Source organism: Gymnoscopelus microlampas (genome assembly GCF_963454915.1).
Source record: "Gymnoscopelus microlampas genome assembly, chromosome: 3".
NCBI classification, from domain to species: domain Eukaryota; kingdom Metazoa; phylum Chordata; class Actinopteri; order Myctophiformes; family Myctophidae; genus Gymnoscopelus; species Gymnoscopelus microlampas.
The window spans coordinates 430387-457508 of NC_139940.1; the positions used below are offsets into that span (position 1 = coordinate 430387).

General features: G+C 40.6%; 1 protein-coding gene across 1 annotated transcript; it reads left to right on the forward strand.

Moving 5' to 3' along the window:
* The first annotated feature begins 27 nt into the window (after positions 1 to 27).
* LOC311042411 (T-complex protein 1 subunit gamma) lies at positions 28 to 24297 on the forward strand. The gene is made up of 13 exons (XM_084053120.1): positions 28 to 121; positions 2223 to 2284; positions 2619 to 2732; positions 4751 to 4847; positions 5352 to 5469; positions 6447 to 6633; positions 9569 to 9718; positions 12981 to 13113; positions 14957 to 15038; positions 15448 to 15628; positions 19167 to 19412; positions 22535 to 22666; positions 23339 to 24297. The coding sequence occupies exons 1-13, from the start codon at positions 94 to 96 to the stop codon at positions 23432 to 23434; spliced, it is 1626 nt and encodes a 541-aa protein (XP_083909246.1). The 5' UTR covers positions 28 to 93; the 3' UTR covers positions 23435 to 24297.
* Positions 24298 to 27122: the final 2825 nt, after the last annotated feature.

Sequence of the window (27122 nt, forward strand, 5' to 3'; positions counted from 1 at the left end):
TGGCTCCGCCGTCCGTTAGGCCCCGCCCTGGTGACGCAGTGCTTCCTCTTGCTTTGTGCAGTCAGTCTCGTGGAGAAACGCTCGAGCTTCAAGATGATGGGAAGACCAGTCCTAGTGTTGAGTGAGTTTATTATATATGTTATAAATGTTATTATGACCGTTATTAATACATTAAACACCATATATGTGTGTGTGTTACTGTTAATAACACCATGGAGACAGTACACTCTATGAGGACTGAGGCTAAGCTAATGTAGCTAACATGCTACAGAGACCGGTCCTCCTCGTGTTCAGTGACTTTATTAAAACATTAAACATTAAACATGATATTTATGTTTTAATTCATGTGTTTATAGACTTTATAACGTGTATAGTTGTGTCTGTGGACATAGTGAGTTAGCATGTAGCCGCTTAGCCGGCTGTAATGTAATGTTAGCACGTTTTACAGCAGGGTGTGAGAGGTAACATTTTTACCATTACTCTGTTTTAAGACCTGGAACTGTGTCATTTTTAGATTTGAGCTAAAAAGCATTATTTTACACTTTGGGCTATTCAAAAATATCAGATATACAAGCTCATAGCGCGGCACCGAGTGCCGCGCTATGAGCTTGTAGATCTGATATTTTTGAAAAATCGTGAAAATGTGTGCAAATCTTTGAATATAAATACCTTTAAAGCGAACATTTTTAACTCAAATCTTTGCTTCTGGGGGGTCCCTGGAACAAGATATTTTGATGGGGGTCCGCGGCCAAATACATATCATTTTGGGGGTCCTTGACATGAAAAAGATTGAGCACCACGGCACTGATATAGAAACATACGTTTTTCAGAAAACTGTTGAGATTTAGGAGACGTGTAGAATCGGCTTCAGGTCTCAATGGGTTAATCTGTTTAAAGGTATCTTTATTTACCTTTATTTAGCACACATTAAATCAGTGTTTCTCTTATCACCTTTATTTACCATATTATATATTATATTATATTATATTATATTTACAGCAGGGTGTGAGGTAATGTTTTTACCACTGAACCTGTTGAGAGGCATCTTTATTTACTTTTACTAATGTATTTATTATTGAGTTAATAATACATTGTATAGTTAAAAAAAATCAGGAGTCCAATTTAAAAATAGCAAAACTAGCAGATCGTTTTGAGCTCTTTGTAGATCTGCTATTTTTGCTTAAAGAAAAGTGCTGACGTAAAAATAATAATACAAGTAATGTTTTGTCACTGAGCTTGTAGATCGGCTGTTTTTCAAAAGCCAAAGTTTAAAGATGTGGTTAACGTGATTTAACTGATTGTGATGCTCTGGTAGACCCCCTGGAAAACCCTCAAGTATCCCTGGGGGTCCCCGGACCCCCCAGGTTAATAAACACTGCTTTATAATAATAGTAATAATAATAAACAGTGTTTGTATAGCACAGTGGGTTTAGGAAATATATTGTCAAGGTAAAATAAATTACCCTACGACCCCATGCCGCGCTGCTCATGCTGTTGCTGTGAGACTAAGCCTGTTAGCTTTAGCTTTAGCTTAGCTTAGCTTAGCTTAGCTTTAGCCTGACGGGACAAAGCTGTCATGTAGAATGTTCCTGAACATTCTGTCTGCATCTGATCATTATTATACAATCATTGATATGATCATTATTATACAATCATTAATATGATCATTATTATACAATCATTAATATGATCATTATTATACAATCATTAATTTGATCATTATTATACAATCATTAATATGATCATTATTATACAATCATTAATATGATCATTATTATACAATCATTAATTTGATCATTATTATACAATCATTAATATGACCTGAATGACTAAAACCATACAAGTTGAACCCCTTAAAATGTATCAAATATTTAATAATAAATATCATTTAAAATATTAAAGTTTTAAAATGATGCATCATAGTGGGTTTAACCCATTAAGACCAGGAACGCATCAGTGTAACCACTTTAACCAGTGGTTTATACTTTGGCAATTCAAAAATATCAGATCTACAAGCTCATAGCTCTATGAGCTTGTAGATCTGATATTTTTGAAAAATCTTGAAAATGTTTGCAAATCTTTGAATATATATATATTTTTAAAGCAAACATTTTGAACTGAAATGCCATTCATGCTTGTGAGCTTGTAGATCTGCTATGTGTGTTGTTTGTCATACGATGAAGTGGAACAGAGTTTAAAATGTGTTGTTGTTATTGTTTCAGGTCAGAACATGAAGAGAGAGTCTGGACGTAAGGTTCAGACTGGAAACATCACTGCAGCTAAGGTACATACCATTAACATATCATTAACATATACTTAACATATAATTAACATATAATTAACTATTACTGCAGCTAAGGTAATTCATATTCATTAATATGGTAATTAATATTCATTAAGGTAATTCATATTCATGTAATTAACTATTACTGCAGCTAAGGTAACATTTAATTAATATTCATATAATTAACTATTAATTAATATTCATATAGGTAACTATTACTGCAGCTAAGGTAACGGTTAATGAATATTCATATTGTGTGTCTCTTGCAGACCATTGCTGATGTCATCAGAGCGTGCCTAATGTTTAATGAATATTCATATTGTGTCTCTTGCAGACCATTGCTGATGTCATCAGAACGTGCCTGGGACCCAGAGCCATGATGAAGATGTTACTGGATCCCATGGGAGGCATCGTTATGACTAACGATGGAAACGCCATCCTTAGAGAGGTACACACACACACACACACACACACACACACACACACACACACACACACACACACACACACACACACACACAGACACACAGACATAGAGACAGACAGACAGACAGACAGACAGTTATTGTTATCATTACAGATGCTCATGTATAGGTATCATTATAGATGTTTTGTTGATCAAATCATTATAGATGTTATTACACATTGCTCATATATAGGTATATTATAACTATATAGATCAGAGTTCCCCGGTAGGCGGCCCTCACCATGGTAAATTAAAGGTAAAATAGAAGAACGGTCAGTCGCCCCAAAACACGCTCACCCTGGGTCTAATCCCGCGACCTCGGAACAACGCCTACGCAAATGGGGACGACTGTTATGTGTTATGTTTTTAGATAGGCTTGATGTTTTATGTTTTTATGTTACACTGCTAGTGACTGGGGGGAACGATATTTCATTCTTGTATGTATGTAAGTACATGGAGAGAGTGACAAATAAAGATTCATTCATTCATTCATTCATTCGACTGTTGTGGTGAGTCTTCAGGTTACCAAGACAAGACAAGACGTAAAAACGAAAATTAAACGAGTACAACTCTAGTTTCTGCAAATCCCTGATGAGCATTGCAAGCTTCACAACACTGAGACACATCATGTCCCTCTGTCTCATAAGGTCCTGACCTTATGCATGTCCCTCTGTCTCATAAGGTCCTGACCTTATGCATATCTGATATCTGATCGAATCGGATCGCAGGAAAATGACCGATTAAACGCTCTGATTAAAACACTCCAGCACTTCTAACCAGCATGTTGTGAAACTTTTCTGGAGAGTTTATGTTCTCTGTTAGAGTAATATCACTTGTTCAATCCTTTTTTAACATGTAGTTTTAACATAAAATCAGTAATAAAAAAGTAAAGATAAAAAGCACGGAGTGCGGACCGCGGTGTGGCCGCGCGACACATGTTGTACGGGCTGACACATGCAAGCAACACAGAAGTGTGCAGCGCGTCCTGATCAAGACTCCATTAAAATTCTCCGTCACTGTCATCCACTCAAGTATGTTTATAAATACCTTGTGACTGTTAAGTTATATCACCAGCCGATCAAACACTACCATTTGAAACGCAAATGACAGATTCTGGCTGAATTAACAACACTGGCTTTTGCGACGCGAGCCTCTCTCGCAGTGTAAATCAGGGGCCAAGGATTCGTCAGTGACGTCACATCATCGACGAATCCTTGGTACCTTTATGCCGTTGTTCTACTTCCGTGTCGCATAGCAGTGACAACACGGTCGAATCCTTGGTATCTTGATCCTAGCCTTTCAACGTGTGTTTACATCAGCGTCACTACACGCTGTATTTAGATTGTGTTCCACGCTCGCGCTAATGAAACACTAAACAGGATTATTATATCATGTCAACATTCAAGTACAACTATCAGAAGATGTAACTCAGGTAAAGTAATGCGTCACTCTGCAAGTTTAACTAAAGTTTTCCACCTGTACAAAGTCATTTCTGATACAGACATAAATGGTAAATGGTGCATTTATATAGTGCTTTTATCCAAAGCCCTTTACATTGATTGTGCCATTAACCCATTCACACACACATTCACACATCGATGGCGGAGGAAACCATACAAGGCACCAACCTGCTCATCAGGAGCAATTCGGGGTTCAACGTCTTGCTCAAGGACACTTCCACACTAACTCTGGGAGCCCGGGATCGAACTGGGAACCTTGCGGTTTCCAGTTCACTCTACCCGGCCACTCTACCCCTGAGCCACTGCCGCCCCCTGACATAAGACATACAGTAAGAGTCAGACGTTCACCAAGGCTAATAATACAAACATAATGATTTTTTAATCATCCTTTCCTTGTCAATATATCGCCATTTAAGGCAATGATGTAACATTATGTAGTGATTTGATAACATATACATAGCAGCCACCAAGCCAGTCAATGAGTTTTGGTGATGTGTTAGGGGCTAAACTGTGTGTGTGTGTGTGTGTGTGTGTGTGTAGATCCAGGTGCAGCATCCAGCAGCTAAGTCCATGATAGAGATCAGCAGAACTCAGGATGAGGAGGTTGGAGATGGAACCACCTCTGTTATTATACTGGGTGAGTTAATGAATGAGTTAATTATTACCTATAGAACCACTTCTGTCATTATACTGGGTGAGTTGATGTCTCATTGCTATAGACTTTATGCTAAAAATAATTGTGATGATCACAAATAATTGTGATCAGGCGATCATGTAACAATTGATGTGGGAGGAGCTTAAGTTTGCAGCCTATAGCAGGGCTGGAAAACCACACTGCTTTTAAAAAAAAAACTATTTATCTAATTTCACTGTTTGAACATTGAGCTCTCTGGGTTTTTATCCTATGGTCCGTGTCGCCCCCAAGTGGACAAACGTTACACTCACAGCTTAAAGTTATTCTGCTCAGGTATGAGGACAGTGTGGAGGGGATTGAGGTCATTAAGGGCATTGAGGCCCCTTTGACTATCTGAACTCATTGACTGTTAGAGTTATATTGTGTATTTCAGCTGGAGAGATGTTGTGTAACTGATGTGTAGTACATGTTGTGTATCTGATGTGTAGTACATATTGTGTGTTTCAGCTGGTGAGATGCTGTCAGTAGCAGAACAGTTCTTAGAACAACAGATGCATCCTACAGTGATCATCAGTGCTTACAGACAGGCTCTGGACGACATGCTGGACATGCTGAAGGAAGTCAGGTAAACACACACACACACACACACACACACACACACACACACACACACACACACACACACACACACACACACACACACACACCTCGAAGCCCAACTGTGTAACGGTACAGTCAATTCAATTCTATTAAAGTGTCAAATCACAACAAGTTGTCTCAAGACACTTTACATTTAGAGCAGAGACCCCACAGTCCATCCTGAACAACAAGACACTTTACATGTAGAGCAGAGACCCCACAGTCCATCCTGAACAACAAGACACTTTACATGTAGAGCAGAGACCCCACAGTCCATCCTGAACAACAAGACACTTTACATGTAGAACAGAGACCCCACAGTCCATCCTGAGCAAGACATTTTGCGACAGTGGCAACAAAACTTAACTGGAAGAAACGTCAGGCAGACCCTAGGCTCTAGGGTGGGGGCCTTCTGCCTCGACCGTGTCGGGGGTTAAAGAAGAGAGAGAGAGAGGAGAGACAGAAAGAGATACAAGTAGTAACAATAACAATAGTAGCAAATATAATAGTGTAAGATAATATATGATAATATAGTACAATGTGTATGCAGTATAAACAGTCTTTGTCAGTCTTTGTCTTTGTCAGTCTTTGTCAATCCAGTAGGCTAGTAGCTTACATGAATGATAGATCATGACACCACATCGCTGTGAATGGAATACGTTTGTATATTAATGTATTTAACCCATACAGAGCAGTGCACGTTGGAGTTACACTAAAATAAAGCTGTCATGAAGGCTATACTATTCCCCATGAGACTCGGGCGGGGCTACAGTGATCCCGTGCCGCCACCTTAATAAGAGATGTTGGAGCGTTGGGTTTATATCCTTAACCATCTTAATGATGTTATTAATGGTTCTCTCAGTACTCCACTAGATCCAGTAGATCTTAATGATGTTGTCATGGTTCTCTCAGTACTCCAGTAGATCCAGTAGATCTTAATGATGATGTCATGTGTTCTCTCAGTACTCCAGTAGATCCCAACGATCGCTCCATGATGCTGCAGATCATTAACTCTGCCATCAACACCAAGGCTCTGAGCCGCTGGTCCAGCCTGGCCTGTAACATCGCTCTGGATGCTGTGAGGACGGTGGAGATGGAGGAGAACGGACGCAAGGAGATCGACATCAAGAAGTACGCCAAGGTGGAGAAGGTAAGGTCCAGTGTGCTAGTGTGTAGTAGTTATTATCAGGTGGTATTATTATTTTTTAACTGAACGTACACAAAGGGTCAGTGTGAATGGTACCAGGTCAGAGCCCAGAACCCTGAGTACTGGAGCACCGCAGGGCTGCGTTAGCTCACCTGTCCCTTTCACCTTATACACAAATGAGTGCAGAAGCGGTAACCCGAATAATTACATTATTAAATTCTCGGACGACACTGCCATCCTATCCCTACTGGGTAAGGATAGAGATTTAGATAACTATTTCTCAGAGGTTCAGAGGTTTGTAGCATGGTGCGATGACAACCACCTTGTTCTCAATGTGAGGAAGACACAGGAGATGGTGTTGGACCCTAGGAGTATCGGTGACCACAGGCCTGTGGTCATTCATGACTCGACCATCTCACAGGTCTCCTCATAAATACTTGGGCATTAGTATTGACAACTCGCTAACGTGGAATACACATGTGGACTGTCTCTGTAGTAAAGTTCAGCAAAGACTGCATTTCCTCCGCCGTCTCAGGGTTCATGGTGTTGACCAAAAGTTTATGTTAGTGTTCTACCGAGCGGTCTTGGAAAGTCTGGTCAGATTTGGCATCACAGTTTGGTTTGGCAACCTCTCAGTGCAACTGAGGTCCAAATTGCTCCGATTGGTGCAGACTGCAGGGAAAATCATAGGAGTAAGACAACTCCCCTCTCTGCAGTCTATTTACGAGCAGGCCACGCTAAGACAGGCTCAGAAAATAGTCAGTGATGCCTCCCATGTTCTACATGGACAGTATGTAATGATGCCTTCTGGGAGAAGGTATAGCGAACCTAGATGGAATTATGTAAGATTCAAAAAATCGTTTGTTCCTGTGGCAACTAAAATGCTAAATGAGGCCCTGCAGTGACCATTAAGAGTAGACCGATCACTATCTGTGCACTTGTGTAATGTTGTCCCCCCCCCCCCCTGTTATGTATTTTGTATTTGTCATTGTTTTATGTGTGGCTGCAGCTGGGGTTAAAGCCAAAACCAAATTTCCTTCGGGACAATAAAGTTTACCTTACCTTACCTTACCTAGTATAACTCTGCTGTCCAGCGCGAACCTGCCAACTCTCCAAAACGCTCATTGTTCAGGAAACGAAAAAACAAAATATACGTTTTTCAGGAAATTAAGAAAACCTTATATTTTTAAAACAAAGCAGTACAGCCTCATCAAAGGTGGTATAGTGACTTTATATATTGTCAGATACTTGCATATGTCATTATATTATCAACACTTTACCCAAATCCAGCTGAAGTGGAGTTAGTAGTTTCAGACGAGCAGAAATCCAGCTGAAGTGGAGTTAGGTGTCCAAACAACAGTAGCTCCACTCACTGCTGAGGGAGAGGTTTCAAAAGAGTAGAAATTCCCAAAAGCTAACAATGGATCTCCAAGCTCACAATGCATCACAACAGCGTGTGAATTAATGCCCTGATGCTTCATGACACTTATTATATAGGCCTACAATAATAAACAGGACTTTAAATATTACAATAACTTCTGCAAAGAGGTAGAAGAACTAGCGCGGCAGAAATGCTATGAACGTCTTTCTTCTTGTTACATTGCTCTCCTCATTAAACACTTCATAGATTTTAGAAATATAATTACTTGTTTTCATAACATTAGCGTATATTAACATAATTAATATTAACCTGCGCTGCTTGGTTTTATGCTTTATCCAACATAACAGCCATGTAAACAAACACACAATGTCATTTACAACTAAACGTTGCTCTCAAGAATGTTTTTGAAAACATTTGAAGTGAGAAATAGACGATGCAATAACCGAAAAGTCATTCTATTTGATCCACTGCACTTCCTTGTGGGAATACCAAAACACTCGCCCCAAAACACTCGCCCCGGGGCAAACCCGGTAATATTCCAGGCAAATCGGCGGTATATAGAATGGGGGGCGAGTGTGTTTTGGGGCGAGTTCTCCGGTTACCTTGTGGAATACCGTCATTTGTTTTCCGAGGCGAAGTTGTCCGCCCAGCCCAATACTTATGGAATACTTTCATTGCTGTAAGCAATGAAATACTTTGTTTTGTTGTTACTTTTGGGTAAATGTATTTATGTATTTATTAAGTAGCCGTGTAATAAGCAGGATAATGTATGGGGAGGTGGTCATTATTGAAATTTAAAGCCCTTCAGGGTGATTATGCACCTCTGCTCTGCCAAGGTGCATAATCACCCTGAAGGGCATTAAATTTCAATAATGACCACCTCCCCATACGTTATCCCTTGCGTATAAGTGTAATCAAACATTTAAAAAAAAGTCCTCTACCCTGAGCCATACCACCTTCTAGCATCATAATAATAATGATGATAATGTGTCCTCTATAGGGCATCGCAGTTCCCGCCCACTTCCTGGTGCCGGAAGTAAATACTCAATGCATTTTTCCCATTGACTTTTACAAAGATATTTATATAAATTAATTTAAGTCTAGAATCAAGCTATCCAGGATCCTGGTGAATCATGACCATAAAACGTTTGATTCTGTGAAAAAAAAAAATTGAAAACGGCAAAACAAAGGGTATTTATTAAATATAGTATATCATATCATTAAATATAAAATAGAAAAAATATTTATGGTCATGATTCACCAGGATCCTGGATAGCTTGATTCTAGGCTTAAATTAATTGATATAAATATTTTTGGAAAAGTCAATGGGAAAAATGCATCGAGTATTTACTTCCGGCAACAGGAAGTGGGCGGAAGTGCGATGCCCTATAGAGCATAATGAACTGGTGGTTTGTAGATCTGAAATGTTTTGGCTTTAGGCGTGTGGTTAAAACATGTCTGACATTCATAACATCACTGTTTAAGACATGTTTATGTCCTCACAAGTACAGCAATACAAACCTGTGTGTGTGTGTGTGTGTGTGTGTGTGTGTATAGGTTCCAGGAGGCATCATAGAGGACTCCTGTGTGCTCAGAGGAGTCATGGTCAACAAGGATGTGACTCACGCTAGAATGAGACGACTCATCAAAGAGCCACGAATCATCTTACTGGACTGTTCTCTGGAGTATAAGAAAGGAGAGAGCCAGGTACACACATCTATCTACACACTATCTACACACACACACACACACACACTCTGTTCTCTGGAGTACAAGAAAGGACATTACAGGAAATATGTAACATAAGTAGTCTTTCACCAAACGGGCTGTGTGATGGCAGCCTAATGTATGTCTCAATTGTTAGGTTGCACTGCATAGGGTGCCGGGTTGGTGTCACGTGATAAAAAGAACAGAGCTACAAGCTCACAACGTGCTGCAGCGTGATGAGTAGTTAGCTTGTACAGCTGTTCGTTTGTCACGTGACACCAACCTGGCAACTTGTGCAGGTTGTGTGTTTGCTGTCCCAACAAACAATTGCGTGCGAGCAACATGTGAATAGTCGGTGAAGCGTAAACGAACGCAGTTAAAATATATTGGTTGAACTAGTAGTATAATCCACAATGCCAGGGAAATGTTTGTTTAATACAAATGAAAAGTTTAAAGACTGGGTAAAGTGAGAAGAGGACCCGAATAGAGCTGGCTGCAAGTTATGCCACAAATCTTAGCCGGATACTGTAGGCTACTGTTCCTAAAATAAATGGCACTTTAAGTTTACCACTCTTGATTTGTTTTACACAATTATGTTCATCCCTCCTCGTGTCTCACGGTATCCTCTTGTTGAAAACGTAATAGGAAAAACATAGGAAAACCTACAACAAAATTGTAATTTAAAACATCCTTCATTACTTTTAAATTCATAAATGGGGCAAATGCAAGGCAATATTATTTAAAAACAAAAAGATAAGTCATACGGATGCCATAATGAGTCTTGTATTCCACTGAGCTATGCCCTAATTTTGCACGAAATTTTGAATGGAATTGTACCATGCTATATTCTATGCTTTATTTTTTTGTTTTTTTTAGGGCATTGTACATAGGAGTAAGAGACACATTATTGCGCTGAATGATTGTTATATAGGCCTGGAAATTGGGCTAAATATTCTGGAAAGGTTTTGGAAAAGTTTTGGAAATTCATTGCTAAAAATGTGTGGGGACCCTAGGAGAGAACCAGGTACACACTATCTACTACACTATAGAAAATAGCAGATCTACAAGCTCACAACGTGCCGCGATGCGACACGTTGTGAGCTTGTAGATCTGCTATTTTCAAATAGCCAATGCAGCCAGATCTGCAATCCTATCTGAATGAATGTTAAAGCAGTTTAAATGAGTTTATAAAATGTTATATTTATTAGTGTGTTAGATATACATACATATAGGACATATGGATACATGTGTTCAGATGTCTGTCAGACATGCTGCTCATCATGTCTATAATGTAACAAACGGGTTCAGCCAAAGTCTACAATAAGGTTGGGCGAGATGCCAAAACATTCCTCTTGGCCATGGCCGGCCCAAAAATCGCCGATGGACCATATATTCTCGCTAGAAAAGCATTAATGTGAGAACAGCTCCCGAGTCCTTTAAGCTTGAGTTATACTTCGCCGTACAGCGGGTCGCTTGTCAAAAATAGCAGATCTACAAGCTCACAGCGCGTCGCGTACATGACGCATAGTGAGCTTGTAGATCTGCTATTTTCGGCGCACGACCACGTCGTACGACGGACTATACATTGGGCTGTGTCGGGTCAATGAAAGGCGACGTTACTGCGTCATCAAGCTTGTAAATATGCACAGAGAGGATTTGCAGAAACTAGAGCTTTGCTTTCAATTTAGTTTTTATTTAAGAATTACAGCTATCATCAAACATACAGTAGCTGATAAACAGACAACTAGGAAAGCAAAACTAGTCCCTCTTTCCTCTGCTCTCCTCCATTCAGTAGCAGCCCTATAGACCAGTGGTTTTCAACCAGTGGTCCGGGGACCACCAGTGGTCCTTGAGGGGGTTCCAGGGGGTCCCCAGCCAAATTAATAATTAGGAACCAAATGGACCCTTATATGTCTGTAACTCTGAGAGTGTACAAATGGAACCAAATGGACCCTTATATGTCTGTAACTCTGAGAGTGTACAAATGGAACCAAATGGACCCTAACGGGTCCATTTGGTTCCATTTGTACACTCTCAGAGTTAAATGAACACTGATGATGATGATACAGTGTAGATTGGGAACCCCAATAAATCAAAATGGTTGAGTCCCTGGCATATCTTTTCAAATGGGGGTCCGTGGGCTAATATGTGTCAATTTGGGGGTCCTTGACACGAAAAAGGTTGAAAACCACTGCTATAGACGAATCCACAGACGCGCTGCCTGGAGCTGCCTGTAGGCGGCCATTGCTGCGGTGTCGCGTCCGCGGAGCGTTGACACCGTGGTAATGGCTGAGCGCAGGGCAGGGCAGCGCTCCGTGGATTGGGGTTTACCTACTGGGGAGGGACTGAGTTCTGTAGCCTAGACTGGTCAGAAATAAGCACAACCAGAGCGCATGCCTTCATCATCATCATCATCATCAGTCATTATTAGAACGGCCCAAATTGATTCACATTTCGTGCGTTGCTTTGTATTGCACTTTACATTAAATGTGGCTGTATTTGAAGAGTTTAATTCTGGAGGAGGCAGACCATTAGGATACATTTATTTTGCTGAATAAAATCAAATATCGTCCGAAAAATCACCTAATAAAAACATTCGGCGATTGGACTTGATCCAATCGCCGACAGCCGATATATTCGTCCAATCGCCCAACCTTAGTTAATCTACAACTGACCTGATTGGATCTAATGTCAGACCTGAGGTTAGATCTGAGCAGGTCGTACGCTGAAGACTAAGTCAGGATATGTTGATAAATACAGAAAGTTGTGTGATCTCACCGTACACACATTATAATAATAATAATAATAATAATACATTTTATTTATATGGCGCCTTTCAGGTCACCCAAGGTCGCCTAACAAAACAGAAAAGAAATACAAACAATAAAGCAAGTTTAAAATACACACAAAATACACATAAGGCCTGCAGCAGACTTTTACTCAATAATAATTATGTGATCTACACCATGTTTATACATGAGGGCCACAACCTACACACTATCTACACACTATCTACACACACACTGTTCTCTATAGGCTGCTAAAGGCTATCAGTTTACACTGGAAGTGATACAAGACATGTCAGGGTTAGGCTGTTTGTATACACAATGCTGTGTGTGTGTGTGTGTGTGTGTGTGTGTGTGTGTGTGTGTGTGTGTGTGTGACAGACTGACATAGAGATCACTAAGGAGGAAGACTTTATGAAGTCCTCAGTACTACAGTAATCTAAATGTAATCTAAATGTAATCTAAATGTGTTGCAGACGGACATAGAGATTACTAAGGAGGAAGACTTTGCCAGGATCCTTCAGATGGAGGAAGAATACATCCAGACCATCTGTGAGGACATCATTAGACTGAAACCTGACCTGATCTTCACTGAGAAGGGCATCTCTGGTGTGTATATACACACACACACACACACACACACACACACACACACACACACACACACGTCCACATAAACAGAAGTACAGGATATATAAAGGACATAAACACAGTGCATCAGATAAAGGGAAAGTTACAAAGTGCATGTAAAGCAGAGCATTGTTGTATACAAAACAAAAGATGTCATACTTGTGGAACACAGCGGACAACAATCATGGGTAAAGGACACAACGCCTCCTCCATATTGAACGTCTTCCTATAAGAGCTGATATTGAGCAGTACCTTGCTAATTGTTTAGCCCTCCTTTTGGAGAGGCCGGCCATTTGAAGGCCCCTCACAACCAACTTGTGTCCTATAGACTACCAAAGTTAAAAACCTACAGTTTACATCTGTAGCCTAGCTGAGAGATGGTCTGCTCTAGCTGATGATATTTTAGCACTTTGGTTAGGAAGGCTTCCTCTAAGCTGTAATCAAAAGTACAGCCGACCTCCAGAATGAACACCTCCCTATGGTTTTCATTAACAACAATGACATCAGGTGTGCTGAAATGTTAGAGAACACAGAATCATCATTACACATGCTAAACATGTTAATGTTAGAGAACACAGAATCATCATTACACAGGTTAAACATGTTATAATGTTAGAGAACACAGAATCATCATTACACAGGTTAAACATGTTATAATGTTATACAACACAGAATCATCATTACACAGGTTAAACATGTTATAATGTTAGAGAACACAGAATCATCATTACACAGGTTAAACATGTTATAATGTTAGAGAACACAGAATCATCATTACACAGGTTAAACATGTTATAATGTCAGAGAACACAGAATCATCATTACACAGACTAAACATGTTATAATGTTAGAGAACACAGAATCATCATTACACAGGTTAAACATGTTATAATGTTAGAGAACACAGAATCATCATTACACAGGTTAAACATGTTATAATGTTAGAGAACACAGAATCATCATTACACAGGTTAAACATGTTATAATGTTAGAGAACACAGAATCATCGTTACACAGGCTAAACATGCTCGGCTTCACAGTAGAATGCTTATACAGCATGATGGAGGACCTGAAAATAGAAGTGATATCTTTTGATATCAAATCCACTATTCTGTCATGCCTACTTATGTAGAGTCCCCTGTATACATGGCACCCATATAAGATGTGGGACATGGTTTCAGCTATTTGTTCATGACCATGATGTATACAGTGAGGAGCATGGTTGCCTGGAAACCAGATGGAGAGTTTAAGTTTAGATGGTAAAACCTGCAACCTCGCTTTCAGAGTAAAGACAACAATGCACTCGTCTAAAGCAACATTTTTGAACCCAGAGTGAGAGACAGAATGGACAGCAGGGAGACATGCAGTCTTCAGAAAGACAGACAGAATGGACAGCAGGGAGACATGCAGTCTTCAGAGAGACAGGGACATAATGGACAGCAGGGAGACATGCAGTCTTCAGAGAAAGAGAGACATAATGGACAGCAGGGAGACATGCAGCTTCAGCTCAGTCCAGTGCTGTCGCTGTCTTTGCTGTTGTGCCCATAAGAGGCGTCCTCAGGCATTAGTCAGTGTGAGTTGGTGTTCTGTTCCACACACAGTCATAGATGCTCTGACAGAGATACTGGAGTCAGATATAAAGTCCTCAGAGACAGCCATCTCCTCAGAGTCATGCACTATTACTGGGTAACGAGCGAAGTACAGTCTCACACGCCTCCCTGGTTGTGGTTCGAATGCAAATGCGTAAACATTCTGACAAGCCTTTGTTGTTTGTTAACTGTCTCTGTCTGTCTGTCTGTCTGTCTGTCTGTCTGTCTGTCAGACCTGGCTCAACACTACCTGATGAAGGCCAACATCACAGCCATCCGCCGCGTCAGGAAGACTGACAACAACCGCATTGCCAGGTACACACACACACACACACACACACACACACACACACACACACACACACACACACACATACACACACACACACACACTTTAAATATGTATTTATGTCCACAGAAGTACAGGATGTATAAAGGACATAAACACAGTCAGTCAGATAAAGGGAAAACAGAAAAAATATCACTATGTACAAAAAAAGCATGAAAAATAAAAAAATATATCCAAAAAAGGGGGGGGGGTCGTCTGTCTACAGGGAAACTGGTACTAGCTCCTCTTATGGCCTCCAGAAAGATGAGTTTTTAGGGCTGTTTTGAATGGGCCCAGCGAACTGCTATTCCATGTATGTGTTTACCTTGATTAAATATAATCTGACATTATATTTGTCTCTCCTTTTCTCTCTCTCTCTCTCTCTCCGTCCCTCAGGGCGTGCGGAGCGCGCATCGCCAGCCGTACAGACGAGCTTCGTGAGGAAGACGTGGGGACGGGGGCGGGGCTCTTCGAGGTGAAGAAGATCGGCGACGAATATTTCACCTTCGTCACCGAATGCAAAGATCCTAAAGCCTGTACTATTCTACTGAGAGGAGCCAGCAAGGAGATACTGGCTGTACGTACTACTCCTTTAATTATACTCATTATGTACTATCCTACTGAGAGGAGCCAGCAAGGAGATACTGGCTGTACGTACTACTCCTTTAATTATACTCATTATGTACTATCCTACTGAGAGGAGCCAGCAAGGAGATACTGGCTGTACGTACTACTCCTTTAATTATACTCATTATGTACTATCCTACTGAGAGGAGCCAGCAAGGAGATACTGGCTGTAAGTATTCATTTATTTAAAGTCAGGATTAGAGTTAAACATGATTAGTTAACACATTCCATGCCAGAGTTTAATATCATAATGTACTCACCACTGCCAGCGATTTATTGTTGTTTTTTCACGTCGCCACAGACCTCACTAAATACCTTATGATCGTGCGTTAAACTGTTTGTAGACAGTAGGTCACAATTGACCATGATATTTTACTTAGAAAAATGGATAGATATGGTTTTAGAGGCATTGGGCAGTTTGTACAGATGGGAGAATATAGATCAACAAGCTCGGCTATTACTTGTGGAGTCCCACAAGTGTCTATATTAGGCCCCAAGTTATTTATTTTATATTTAAATGATATTTGCAAAGTCTCTAGTATCTTGAAATGTGTTGTTTTTGCAGATGATACTAATATTTGTTGCTCCAGGGAGAACCTTCAGCAGCTGTTGGAAGTTGTCTCTGTTGAATTGGGGAAACTGAAATTATGGTTTGATTTAAATAAATTATCACTAAACATTAAAAAAAACAAAATTTATGATTTTTGGAAATAAAAAAATAGACTTTAACACAAAGGTTGAGCTAATGATTGATAAAATAATATTGGAAAGAGTTTATGAGAATACTTTTTTGGGAGTTATAATTGATCATAAGTTCAGTTGGAAAGCCCATATAAATCATGTACGTACCAAAGTAGCAAGGAGTATTGGAGTCCTATATAAGGCAAAGCATATTTTAGATTATAAGTCACTGCACACCTTATATAACACGCTAATACTGCCATATCTGACTTACTGTGTGGAGGTGTGGGGAAACACCTACCAGAGTAACCTTCAACCATTAACACAATCCAAAAAAGAGCAATAAGAATAATTCACAAGGTAGGATATCATGATCATACAAACGAACTGTTCTTAACACATTGACTGCCATCGGCTAATCTCAGAACGTCCATCGTAGTGCCAAGCAATTTCTTACCTTTTTTGTTTTTTTGATTCCGTCATAGGCCCCGCTAAATCCGTTTAAAATCCGCGTTCATTTGGTTCGACACAAACACGGGACCCGACCGAACAAAACGCTGAAAACCGTGCGGCGATCCGACACTGCATTCTGGAGAACGAGAGGAAAACGCTAAAATGGTGGATGCGGTGAGAAAAACAACAAGCCAGAGATAATGGCGTCCAAAGTTGACCGCTAGACAGGAAACGGAGGCGGGAGAAAAAACGGAAACAGTATTATTTCGTTTCCGGTCCGCCCACTTCGAGACCGGAAGTGCAAAAAAAATCCGGAATCTGCACCTGCACGATTTAACATGGGAAAACTACGGGACTACGGGCTACGGGAACGGCAGTTAACGGTTGGATTTAACGGCCCGTAGGACTACGGGCCTGGCAGTGGATGTGTTAAGGTCTAACACTCTGAAGTTTCTAGATATAGTTAAATTTAAAACTGCACAAATTATTTATAAGGCAAGGAACAGAATATTACCAGGAAATATACAGACATTGTTTAAGGATAGAGAGGGGAGGTATAATTTGAGAAGGGAATTGAACTTTAGAAATCTTAAGAGCTCTTAAGAGCATGTGCATATCTGTCAGTGGAGTGAAGCTATGGAATGGTTTACCGGAGGTGGTTCAACAATGTAAAAATATAATACAATTTAAAAAAACAGTATAAGCAGAGTCTGTTGGAGAAATATAGATATGATAATTATGATATTTGAATGGAGGTATATCAGTATATGCTCGCATTCGGGTATATATATATATGTGTATAACAGTATGATATCTGAATGGGTGTATATTAGTATATGCTCGCATTCAGATATATATATGTGTATAACGACGGTATGAGATTTGAATGAGCGTATATCAGTATATGCTCGCATTCAGGCATATATATGTGTATAAGAACGAAGACATGGGTGTATTGTATATTTTTGAGTGTTTGATTACAATGATCAATGTAACATCTTGACTGTAATTACGCAATAAGTTGAGTGTTCAGAAGAAGTGTTATGAACTTTATAAATTATGTAAATAAGTAAAAAAAAAACATGTAGGAAGGATAGGCACAAATAAGCTTTGAGCTTCAGCCTATGCCTTTTTGATCAATCAGCATGAACTGTTGGATTATAGTGTGGTACGTTTGGTGTAATTGTTGATGTGGATCAAAAAAAATAAACTAACTAAGGGTAGCTGTGTGAGTGGCCCAGAGAAGACCGTTTCAATCGGCGACATTCCATTTTGCAGTCGTCGCGGTTTATGTTAAACAGCGTTCAGCGAGGAGGAAAAAAACTCCAAGATAATGGCGGATTAGGGGAAGATTTAGAGTGGCGGCGGATGGGAACGAAAATCTCCGGATACGGATATTTCCATATCCGGGTGTGCTACAATGAAATGTGTCACTAATAATAATAATAATAATAATACATTTTATTTGTAACGCACTTTATATTTGAAACAAATCTCAAAGTGCTACAGGTTTAAAAACAATAAAAAAGAAGAAGACAACAATGATAATAAAACAGTGAAATGAATAAAATTCAAATCAAGTCAGCAAAACACAGTAGAAGTTTAAAAGAATAAAACAACTACATCTCTATCTAGGCAAATGCCTTGTTAAAAAAGATCAGTGGACTGTGGTGCTCTCAGATGGTCTGGGAGAGCATTCCAGAGTCGAGGAGCAGCTGAGCAGAAGGGCCGATCCCCCCCCATGGTGCGGAGATTTGTTGTGCGGGGCTCCAGTGCGGGGCTCACTGCGCGTAGATCTACACCAGTGGTTCTCAAACTTTTTCATGTCAAGGACCCCCAAATTGACACTTATTAGCCCGCGGACCCCCATTTGAAAAGATATGCCAGGGACCCCCATAAGAGAAGATTTTTTACGGCTCTAGCAGTAACCTCAACCATTTTATTTTCAAGGACCCCCAGTTTGAGATGCATTAGAGGCTACGGACCCCCATTTAATGGCATTTCTATCTCTGGGACCCCAATTCATATTGTAAAATCAATGTTAATTTAACTCTGAGAGTGTACAAATGGAACCAAATGGACCCTTATGGGTCTGTAACTCTGAGAGTGTACAAATGGAACCAAATGGACCCGTTAGGGTCCATTTGGTTCCATTTGTACACTCTCAGAGTTACAGACCCATAAGGGTCCATTTGGTTCCTGTCCATCATTTAGCTGGGGACCCCCTGGAAGCCCCTCAAGTACCCCTGGGGGTCCCTGGACCCCACTTTGAGAACCAACGATTGGCACGCAATGTGTTGAAGGTAAAATGTATTAAATGGTGTGTGTGTGTGTGTGTGTGTGTGTGTAAACAGGAAGTAGAACGTAACCTACAGGACGCCATGCTGGTTTGCCGTAACGTCCTATTGGAGCCCTTCCTGCTGCCGGGGGGCGGGGCCGTGGAGATGGGCGTGTCCAAGCGCCTGATGGAGCGCTCGCGCGCGCTGACGGGCGTGGCCCAGTGGCCGTACCGCGCCGTGGCCACCGCTCTGGAGGTCATCCCTCGAACCCTCATCCAGAACTGTGGAGCCAGTACCATACGAGTACTGACCGCCCTGAGAGTAAGTATTAATACTTATTACTATATGAATCCAGTACCATACGAGTACTGACCGCCCTGAGAGTAAGTATTAATACTTATTACTATATGAATCCAGTACCATACGAGTACTGACCGCCCTGAGAGTAAGTATTAATACTTATTACTATAAGAATCCAGTACCATACGAGTACTGACCGCTCTTGAGAGTAAGTACTGTTTAATACGGTACTTAAGTATTAATACTTATGAACACATTCACTGCATTACATTACATTACATTACATCAGTCATTTAGCAGACGCTTTTATCCAAAGCAACAATAAGGTCATTCAACATTCTCTTCTTTTTATATTTTTTATATATCTGTTTGTTGGTTTTTTTTACATGTTTTTTCTTCCTCCCATGTGAGGACTTCATTTGTAAAGTTAAAATGTAGGCATGTATATAATACTTAGGTCATGTATATAATACTTAGGTATACCCTCATTTCCCACCCACCCACCCACACTTCTCAGATGCAGACAGTGCTGCACAAACACACAAAGAAAGAGGCCTTTGCAGACGGGTGCGATTTTTCGCACGGAAAAAAATGAACAATATATTTTAAATGAACACATGGTTCTCTATGACCTTATGCACACCGGCTCCATATTTACCGTGCTGCCATGCCATGCGTTCTTTTTTTCAATTGAACCCAGTTCGATTCGTGCGTCTTTTCGCATGCGGTAAAAACTGATTGACTAATCACACCCTGTCTGCAATAGGCCTTAACCCATTAAGACCTGGAACTGTGTCATTTTTAGATTCAAGCTAAAAAGCATTATTTTACACTTTGGGCTATTCAAAAATAGCAGATATACAAGCTCATAGCGCGGCACCGAGTGCCGCGCTATGAGCTTGTAGATCTGCTATTTTTGAAAAATCGTGAAAATGTGTGCAAATCTTTGAATATATATATATATTTTTAAAGCGAACATTTTTTACTCAAATCTTTGCTTCTGGGGGGTCCCTGGAACTAAATATTTTGATGGGGGTCTGCGGCCAAATACATATACCTTTGGGGGTCCTTGACATGAAAAAGATTGAGCACCACTGATATAGAAACGTACGTTTTTCAGAAAACTGTTGAGATTTAGGAGACATGTAGAATCGGCTTCAGGTCTCAATGGGTTAATAGTACAAAAAAAAAAAACTTTTCCTTTCTCCCTGCTTCCTCTCCTCGCCCTCCCCCCTTCTTAAACATATTCAAGTAATCAGAAAATAAAGGGAAAGAAGAACAGACAAAAAGAAAGCACCAAGAACAATAACACATTTGCCATGGTAGTGATGGGGCAGGACAGGAAACGGTTGACAATAACATTGCATAGATTGTTTTCTCCTTATTTCTTTCCCTCCTTTTTTCCTCTCTCTCTGTTCTTCCCCCTCTTTGTTCCTTAGAGGCATTTAAGTAGCAGGAGTGGAATATGAAGAAGAGAAAATAATAATACAATAATATTAATAGTAATTTAAAGGTAAAACCAGTTCACACGAACAATGCGTGAGTCTATGTTTTCATCATTCCCCAATTCAAATGTCGCTTTCCTCCAGAACCACTGTCAGGGTCCTTACGTTGTCCACAAAAGGCGTCCATGTTTGGTTATAAGATCTCAGAGATCCATTGAGTGAAAATCTGATCTTTTCAGCTTTATCCAACCGTTGTGTGTAGGTGTGACCGTTGTGTGTAGGTGTGACCGTTGTGTGTAGGTGTGACCGTTGTGTGTAGGTGTGACCGTTGTGTGTAGGTGTGACCGTTGTGTGAAGGTGTGACCGTTGTGTGTAGGTGTGACCGTTGTGTGTAGGTGTGACCGTTGTGTGTAGGTGTGACCGTTGTGTGTAGGTGTGACCGTTGTGTGTAGGTGTGACCGTTGTGTGTAGGTGTGACCGTTGTGTGTAGGTGTGACCGTTGTGTGTAGGTGTGACCGTTGTGTGAAGGTGTGACCGTTGTGTGTAGGTGTGACCGTTGTGTGTAGGTGTGACCGTTGTGTGTAGGTGTGACCGTTGTGTGTAGGTGTGACCGTTGTGTGTAGGTGTGACCGTTGTGTGTAGGTGTGACCGTTGTGTGTAGGTGTGACCGTTGTGTGTAGGTGTGACCGTTGTGTGTAGGTGTGACCGTTGTGTGTAGGTGTGACCGTTGTGTGTAGGTGTGACCGTTGTGTGTAGGTGTGACCGTTGTGTGTAGGTGTGACCGTTGTGTGTAGGTGTGAAAACTTGTTTCCATTTGAGGAGTATAAGACGTCTTGCTAAAAGTGAAGTGAAAGGGATTATCCTCTTAAGGTGTTGAGGGATATTAGTCCCTGGAAGAACACCAAATAGGGCCGTTAAGGGGTTGGGTGGGATGGTTACGCCTGATATGTCAGAGTAGTGTTTAAATATGTCTGTCCAAAAGTCCTGTAATCGAGGGCATGACCAAAACATGTGTCAGATCCGCAGAGGATTGTCTGCATCGATTGCACTCGTCACTAATACCTGGAAATTAGTGATGAGCGGGTCGACCCGTAACCCGCGGGACCCGTGGGTCAACCCGTGGCGCGGGTGGGTCGAGTCAGAATTTCAGAGGCAATTATGCGGGCTGTGGGTGAGCGGGTCAGCCACTCTCACACACAAAAAAAATAAAAATAATCACATGCTCTTGTTTTGTCTGTATTCCTAATAAGAATAAGAATAATAACAATAAAACAGTTTGAATATACTTGGGGATTATTTTCTAACAATGATTTTACAGAATAAAAAAAAATCGCGGGTCGCGGGGCGGGTTGAGCCATAGATTTATATATGGGTTTGTGGGGCGGGTTGAGGCGGGTTGGGTTCCGTCGCGGGGCGGGGCGGGTCATGAAAAAACCCGACCCGCTCATCACTACTGGAAATATATTTTGTATTGGGGGTTGTATTGTATTGATGTTTGTTATATTGTGTGTTTTCAGGCTAAACACACTCAGGAAGGCTTCACTTCATGGGGGGGGGGGTTGTATTGTGTTATATTGTGTTGTATTGTGTTAATGTTTGTTATATTGTGTTATATTGTATTGATGTTTGTTATATTGTGTTATATTGTGTTATATTGTGTTATATTGTGTTAATGTGTGTTATATTGTGTGTTTTCAGGCTAAACACACTCAGGAAGGCTTCACTTCATGGGGGGTGAATGGTGAGACAGGCACTCTGGCTGACATGACCCAGATGGGCATCTGGGAACCTCTGTCTGTCAAAGCCCAGGTCTACAAGACTGCTGTAGAGGTACCTGTCTGTCTGTCTGTCTGTCTGTCTGTCTGTCTTAAGCCCAGGTCTATAAGAAGACTGTAGAGGTGAGAGAGAGACATGTAGTGAATGTAGGGGTCACACTAAGGTCTCAGAGACATGTAGTGAATGTAGGGGTCACACTAAGGTCTCAGAGACACTTGCCCGTCAGAAAGAACAGGTCATTTCTACTTGCCCACAGCTCTTGCCCACAGGACACGTTTTGAGCTTGTAGATCTGCTATTTTTGCTACTTTTGTGTGACATAGAATGGTGAAGTACAGCATTCATTTACGAAAAAAGTTAAAATACAGAGATGAGAGGTTTCTGCCCGACAGTATATGTGGAAATATATATGACCTAAATACATTACATAAATGGTTTGTATGAATATGTTTTGTGGTGACATATATGCAACGTGTTCCTCTGGAGTGAGTGTGTAAATATAGTGGCCCTCTGCATCATCACAGTTGCATCAGCCCTGATATAGACAGATATCTGGTGTTTACAGTGATTTAGACAGATATCTGGTGTTTATAGTGATTTAGACAGATATCTGGTGTTTATAGTGATTTAGACAGATATCTGGTGTTTATAGTGAACTAAAGACGGTTGTGTTCTCTGCCTTTATGTCACTAACAACGCGTTGGTTCATTTGTCCTGTTTCTTCCAGACGGCCATCTTGTTGCTCCGCATCGATGACATCGTCTCCGGTCACAAGAAGAAAGGAGGAGACGAGCAGACAGGAGGAGGAATGGGAGCCGAGTAGAGACACCGTGTGAAACATTCATACCTGGAACACACCTGGTTTCCTAAGTCATATTTATATCTGCCTGGAACTGTTCTCTCCTAACACACTGCTCTGTCCTCAGCCTATCACAACGCTCTGTGTCCTCAGCCTATCACAACGCTCTGTGTCCTCAGCCTATCACAACGCTCTGTGTCCTCAGCCTATCACAATGCTTGTTACATTCCAAAATCATACCTGCCCAAGTCATCTCTTGACCTGGGCAGTCACTTAAGATTTATTTGGCTATTCAAAAATAGCAGATCTACAATCTCATAGCGCGGCACTCGCCGCGCTATGAGATTGTAGATCTGATATTTATGAAAAATCTTGAAAACATTTTCTTTTTGATTTTTTTTCAAAAAACTGTTTTTGGATTTACAAATGTTTTAAGGGTTAACCCTATCGCCACAGGTCTTAATGGGTTAATGTAACAAGCATTGTGATAGGCTGAGAGGACATGTGTTGATGTAAGAAGCATTGTGATAGGCTGAGAGGACATGTGTGAACGTAACAAGCATTGTGATAGGCTGAGAGGCCAGTGTTAGCAGAGTGCAGAGACGGGCACATATCACATATTACTGTATGAGGCTAACGACAACATGAAACATTCACACCTGGAAACACCTGTAGTCACGCCATAAAAGGACGTGTGTTTGTAGGAATCATTTAAAGGAAACATAACGTGTTGTATTGTTGTTAAAATGTCCCAGAATGCTCCTGTACCGTGTTAAAGTTAACCACCCTAATAGTTCATTTCTCCATGTTACTGAGCTTTGTTTATGGTTATGGTAATGTTTATGGTTATGCTTGGTCGGTTTGCTATTAAAGTCCTGTTCACATCAGTTTATGTTTCTAATGTTTATTGTTTGGTTCTAGATCATCACTGCTTCAACGGTTCCTCTGAAACATTCCCATTCTATAACGGTTCCTCTGAAACATTCCCATTCCTTAATGGTTCCTCTTAAACATTCCCATTCCTTAACGGTTCCTCTGAAACATTCCCATTCTTTAACGGTTCCTCTGAAACGTTCCCATTCCTTAACGGTTCCTCTGAAACATTCCCATTCTTTAATGGTTCCTCTTAAACATTCCCATTCTTTAATGGTTCCTCTGAAACATTCCCATTCCTTAATGGTTCCATTCAACACATTTAGACCTGAGGACGGTTTTAAAAACTTCTTCTAAGTTTTCTGATTTTTTATTAAAACATTTAAAAACTAGAAAAAGTGTTCCTCGGAGCACAGGTCTCCACCAGGGTCAGGTAAGTTATTATGAGCCAGCAATGTTAGGAATTGGCCAATCAGGATGGAATATAAAAAATCGGGCAGAAGCATCTTGATCACGTGACTATAGAGATAATGTGTAGTGATATGCATGATGTTTGGACAATTTGTAGGAGTAACATAAAAAAGAAAACTGTTGCAAAAATTGGCCTCAAGGTGGCGCTATAATAGGAGTGGTATTTCTTCCTTGGTGTAGTGGGAATGTGTGCAAAATTTCACAGAAATTGCATGCTGTGTTCATGATTTGAGGCATTTTGTTCAAAACGGAGTTCTGCAAACTTTGGAAGGCAATTTTAGTCAATCAGGATGGAATATGAAAATCTGAAAAACCTGTCGTTTAATGACTATAAACAATGTTTTGCACCCTGTCTGTCCGTCCGTGAACAGCTAAACTCCGGCACCGTTGGCTTTATGGCAGTGAAACTGTCCAACACACTCCCTGTTGCAAAGCACATTTTTTACACTCCTACAGATTTTGTTACTGAAGGTTTGCTTGTTTGTTTTGGGGACAGAGAGGAGGTCTAAGTCTGTGGACCGGCGTTTCTACATGTGTAACTCTGGCAGCTGAATTCTGGAGCCTATCCAGGTTCTTGTTTGGAAGCCTGAACAGGACTCCATTACAGTAGTCCAGACAGGAGGTAACAATGTAGTCATTAAACCAAACAGGTTTAATGACTATATATGAACAAGGTCCAAGGTTACTTTATTTTGTCTTTGTGTTTTTTTTTCTGTTTTTCTCTGAAAAACATGTTCAGAACCCAAGATATCATTTTCTGAAGATGTGCAGCTCCATCCCCTCCTTGTTTAACTTATAACTGAAATAGGCTGTATGTCACTTCCTAGCACTTTTTTTTACTTTGAAAAAAACTCTGGCACTGGGACAACATAGCCAGAAATAATTCTGACACTCAATGAGTTAATATACATGCATTATAAAACAATATAACATTAATGTATATCAATGTTTCCTGACCAGAGTGACTTAAACTGTGTGCGTAATGTTTCTCTTTGTCCACATGGGGGCGACAGATCATAGAGTAAAAACACCACAGAGCTCATCTGTACAAATGTCTTTTATTACAGAACTTTTATCAAACGGTTTTATTCAACCGGATCCAACATTGAGGAACCGGAAACGGTTCCAAAATGTGATGGAACCGTTTCCGGAACCAGGTTTTTATCACACTCACTTTTTTATTTCAAGGACCACCATAAATCTGAGTACGGGTTCATTTGGATGTGTACTCTCAGAGTTACAGACCTGTAAGGGTCCATTTGGAACCTCCTATAAGAATCGTTCACGATTTTAAAACAAGACCAGGAGACCTGGTTCTGCCAGACTCAGGCTAAGCCGGACTTCACATGACGTGTCAGCCTGTGTCCATGCCTAACCCTTTGTGTCTTACAGTATACATAGATATACCATCTGTGTTTGTACTTGTGACATAGTAGTGATGTCATGAGTAGTCTATGCCTATTTACTCATGCTGAAGAAACCTTCTCACAACCGGACATACCATTAATTTACTCATGCTGAAGAAACCTTCCCACAACCGGACATACCATTAATTTACTCATGCAGAAGAAACCTAACCACAACCGGACATACCATTAATTTACTCATGCAGAAGAAACCTAACCACAACCGGACATACCATTAATTTACTCATGCTGAAGAAACCTTCCCACAACCGGACATACCATTAATTTACTCATGCTGAAGAAACCTTCCCACAACCGGACATACCATTAATTTACTCATGCTGAAGAAACCTAACCACAACCGGACATACCATTAATTTACTCTTGCTGAAGAAACCTAACCACAACCGGACATACCATTAATTTACTCTTGCTGAAGAAACCTAACCACAACCGGACATACCATTAATTTACTCATGCAGAAGAAACCTTCCCACAACCGGACATACCATTAATTTACTCATGCTGAAGAAGCCTTCCCACAACCGGACATACCATTAATTTACTCATGCTGAAGAAACCTTCCCACAACCGGACATACCATTAATTTACTCATGCAGAAGAAACCTAACCACAACCGGACATACCATTAATTTACTCATGCAGAAGAAACCTAACCACAACCGGACATACCATTAATTTACTCATGCTGAAGAAACCTTCCCACAACCGGACATACCATTAATTTACTCATGCTGAAGAAACCTTCCCACAACCGGACATACCATTAATTTACTCATGCAGAAGAAACCTAACCACAACCGGACATACCATTAATTTACTCATGCAGAAGAAACCTTCCCACAACCGGACATACCATTAATTTACTCATGCTGAAGAAACCTTCCCACAACCGGACATACCATTAATTTACTCATGCTGAAGAAACCTTCCCACAACCG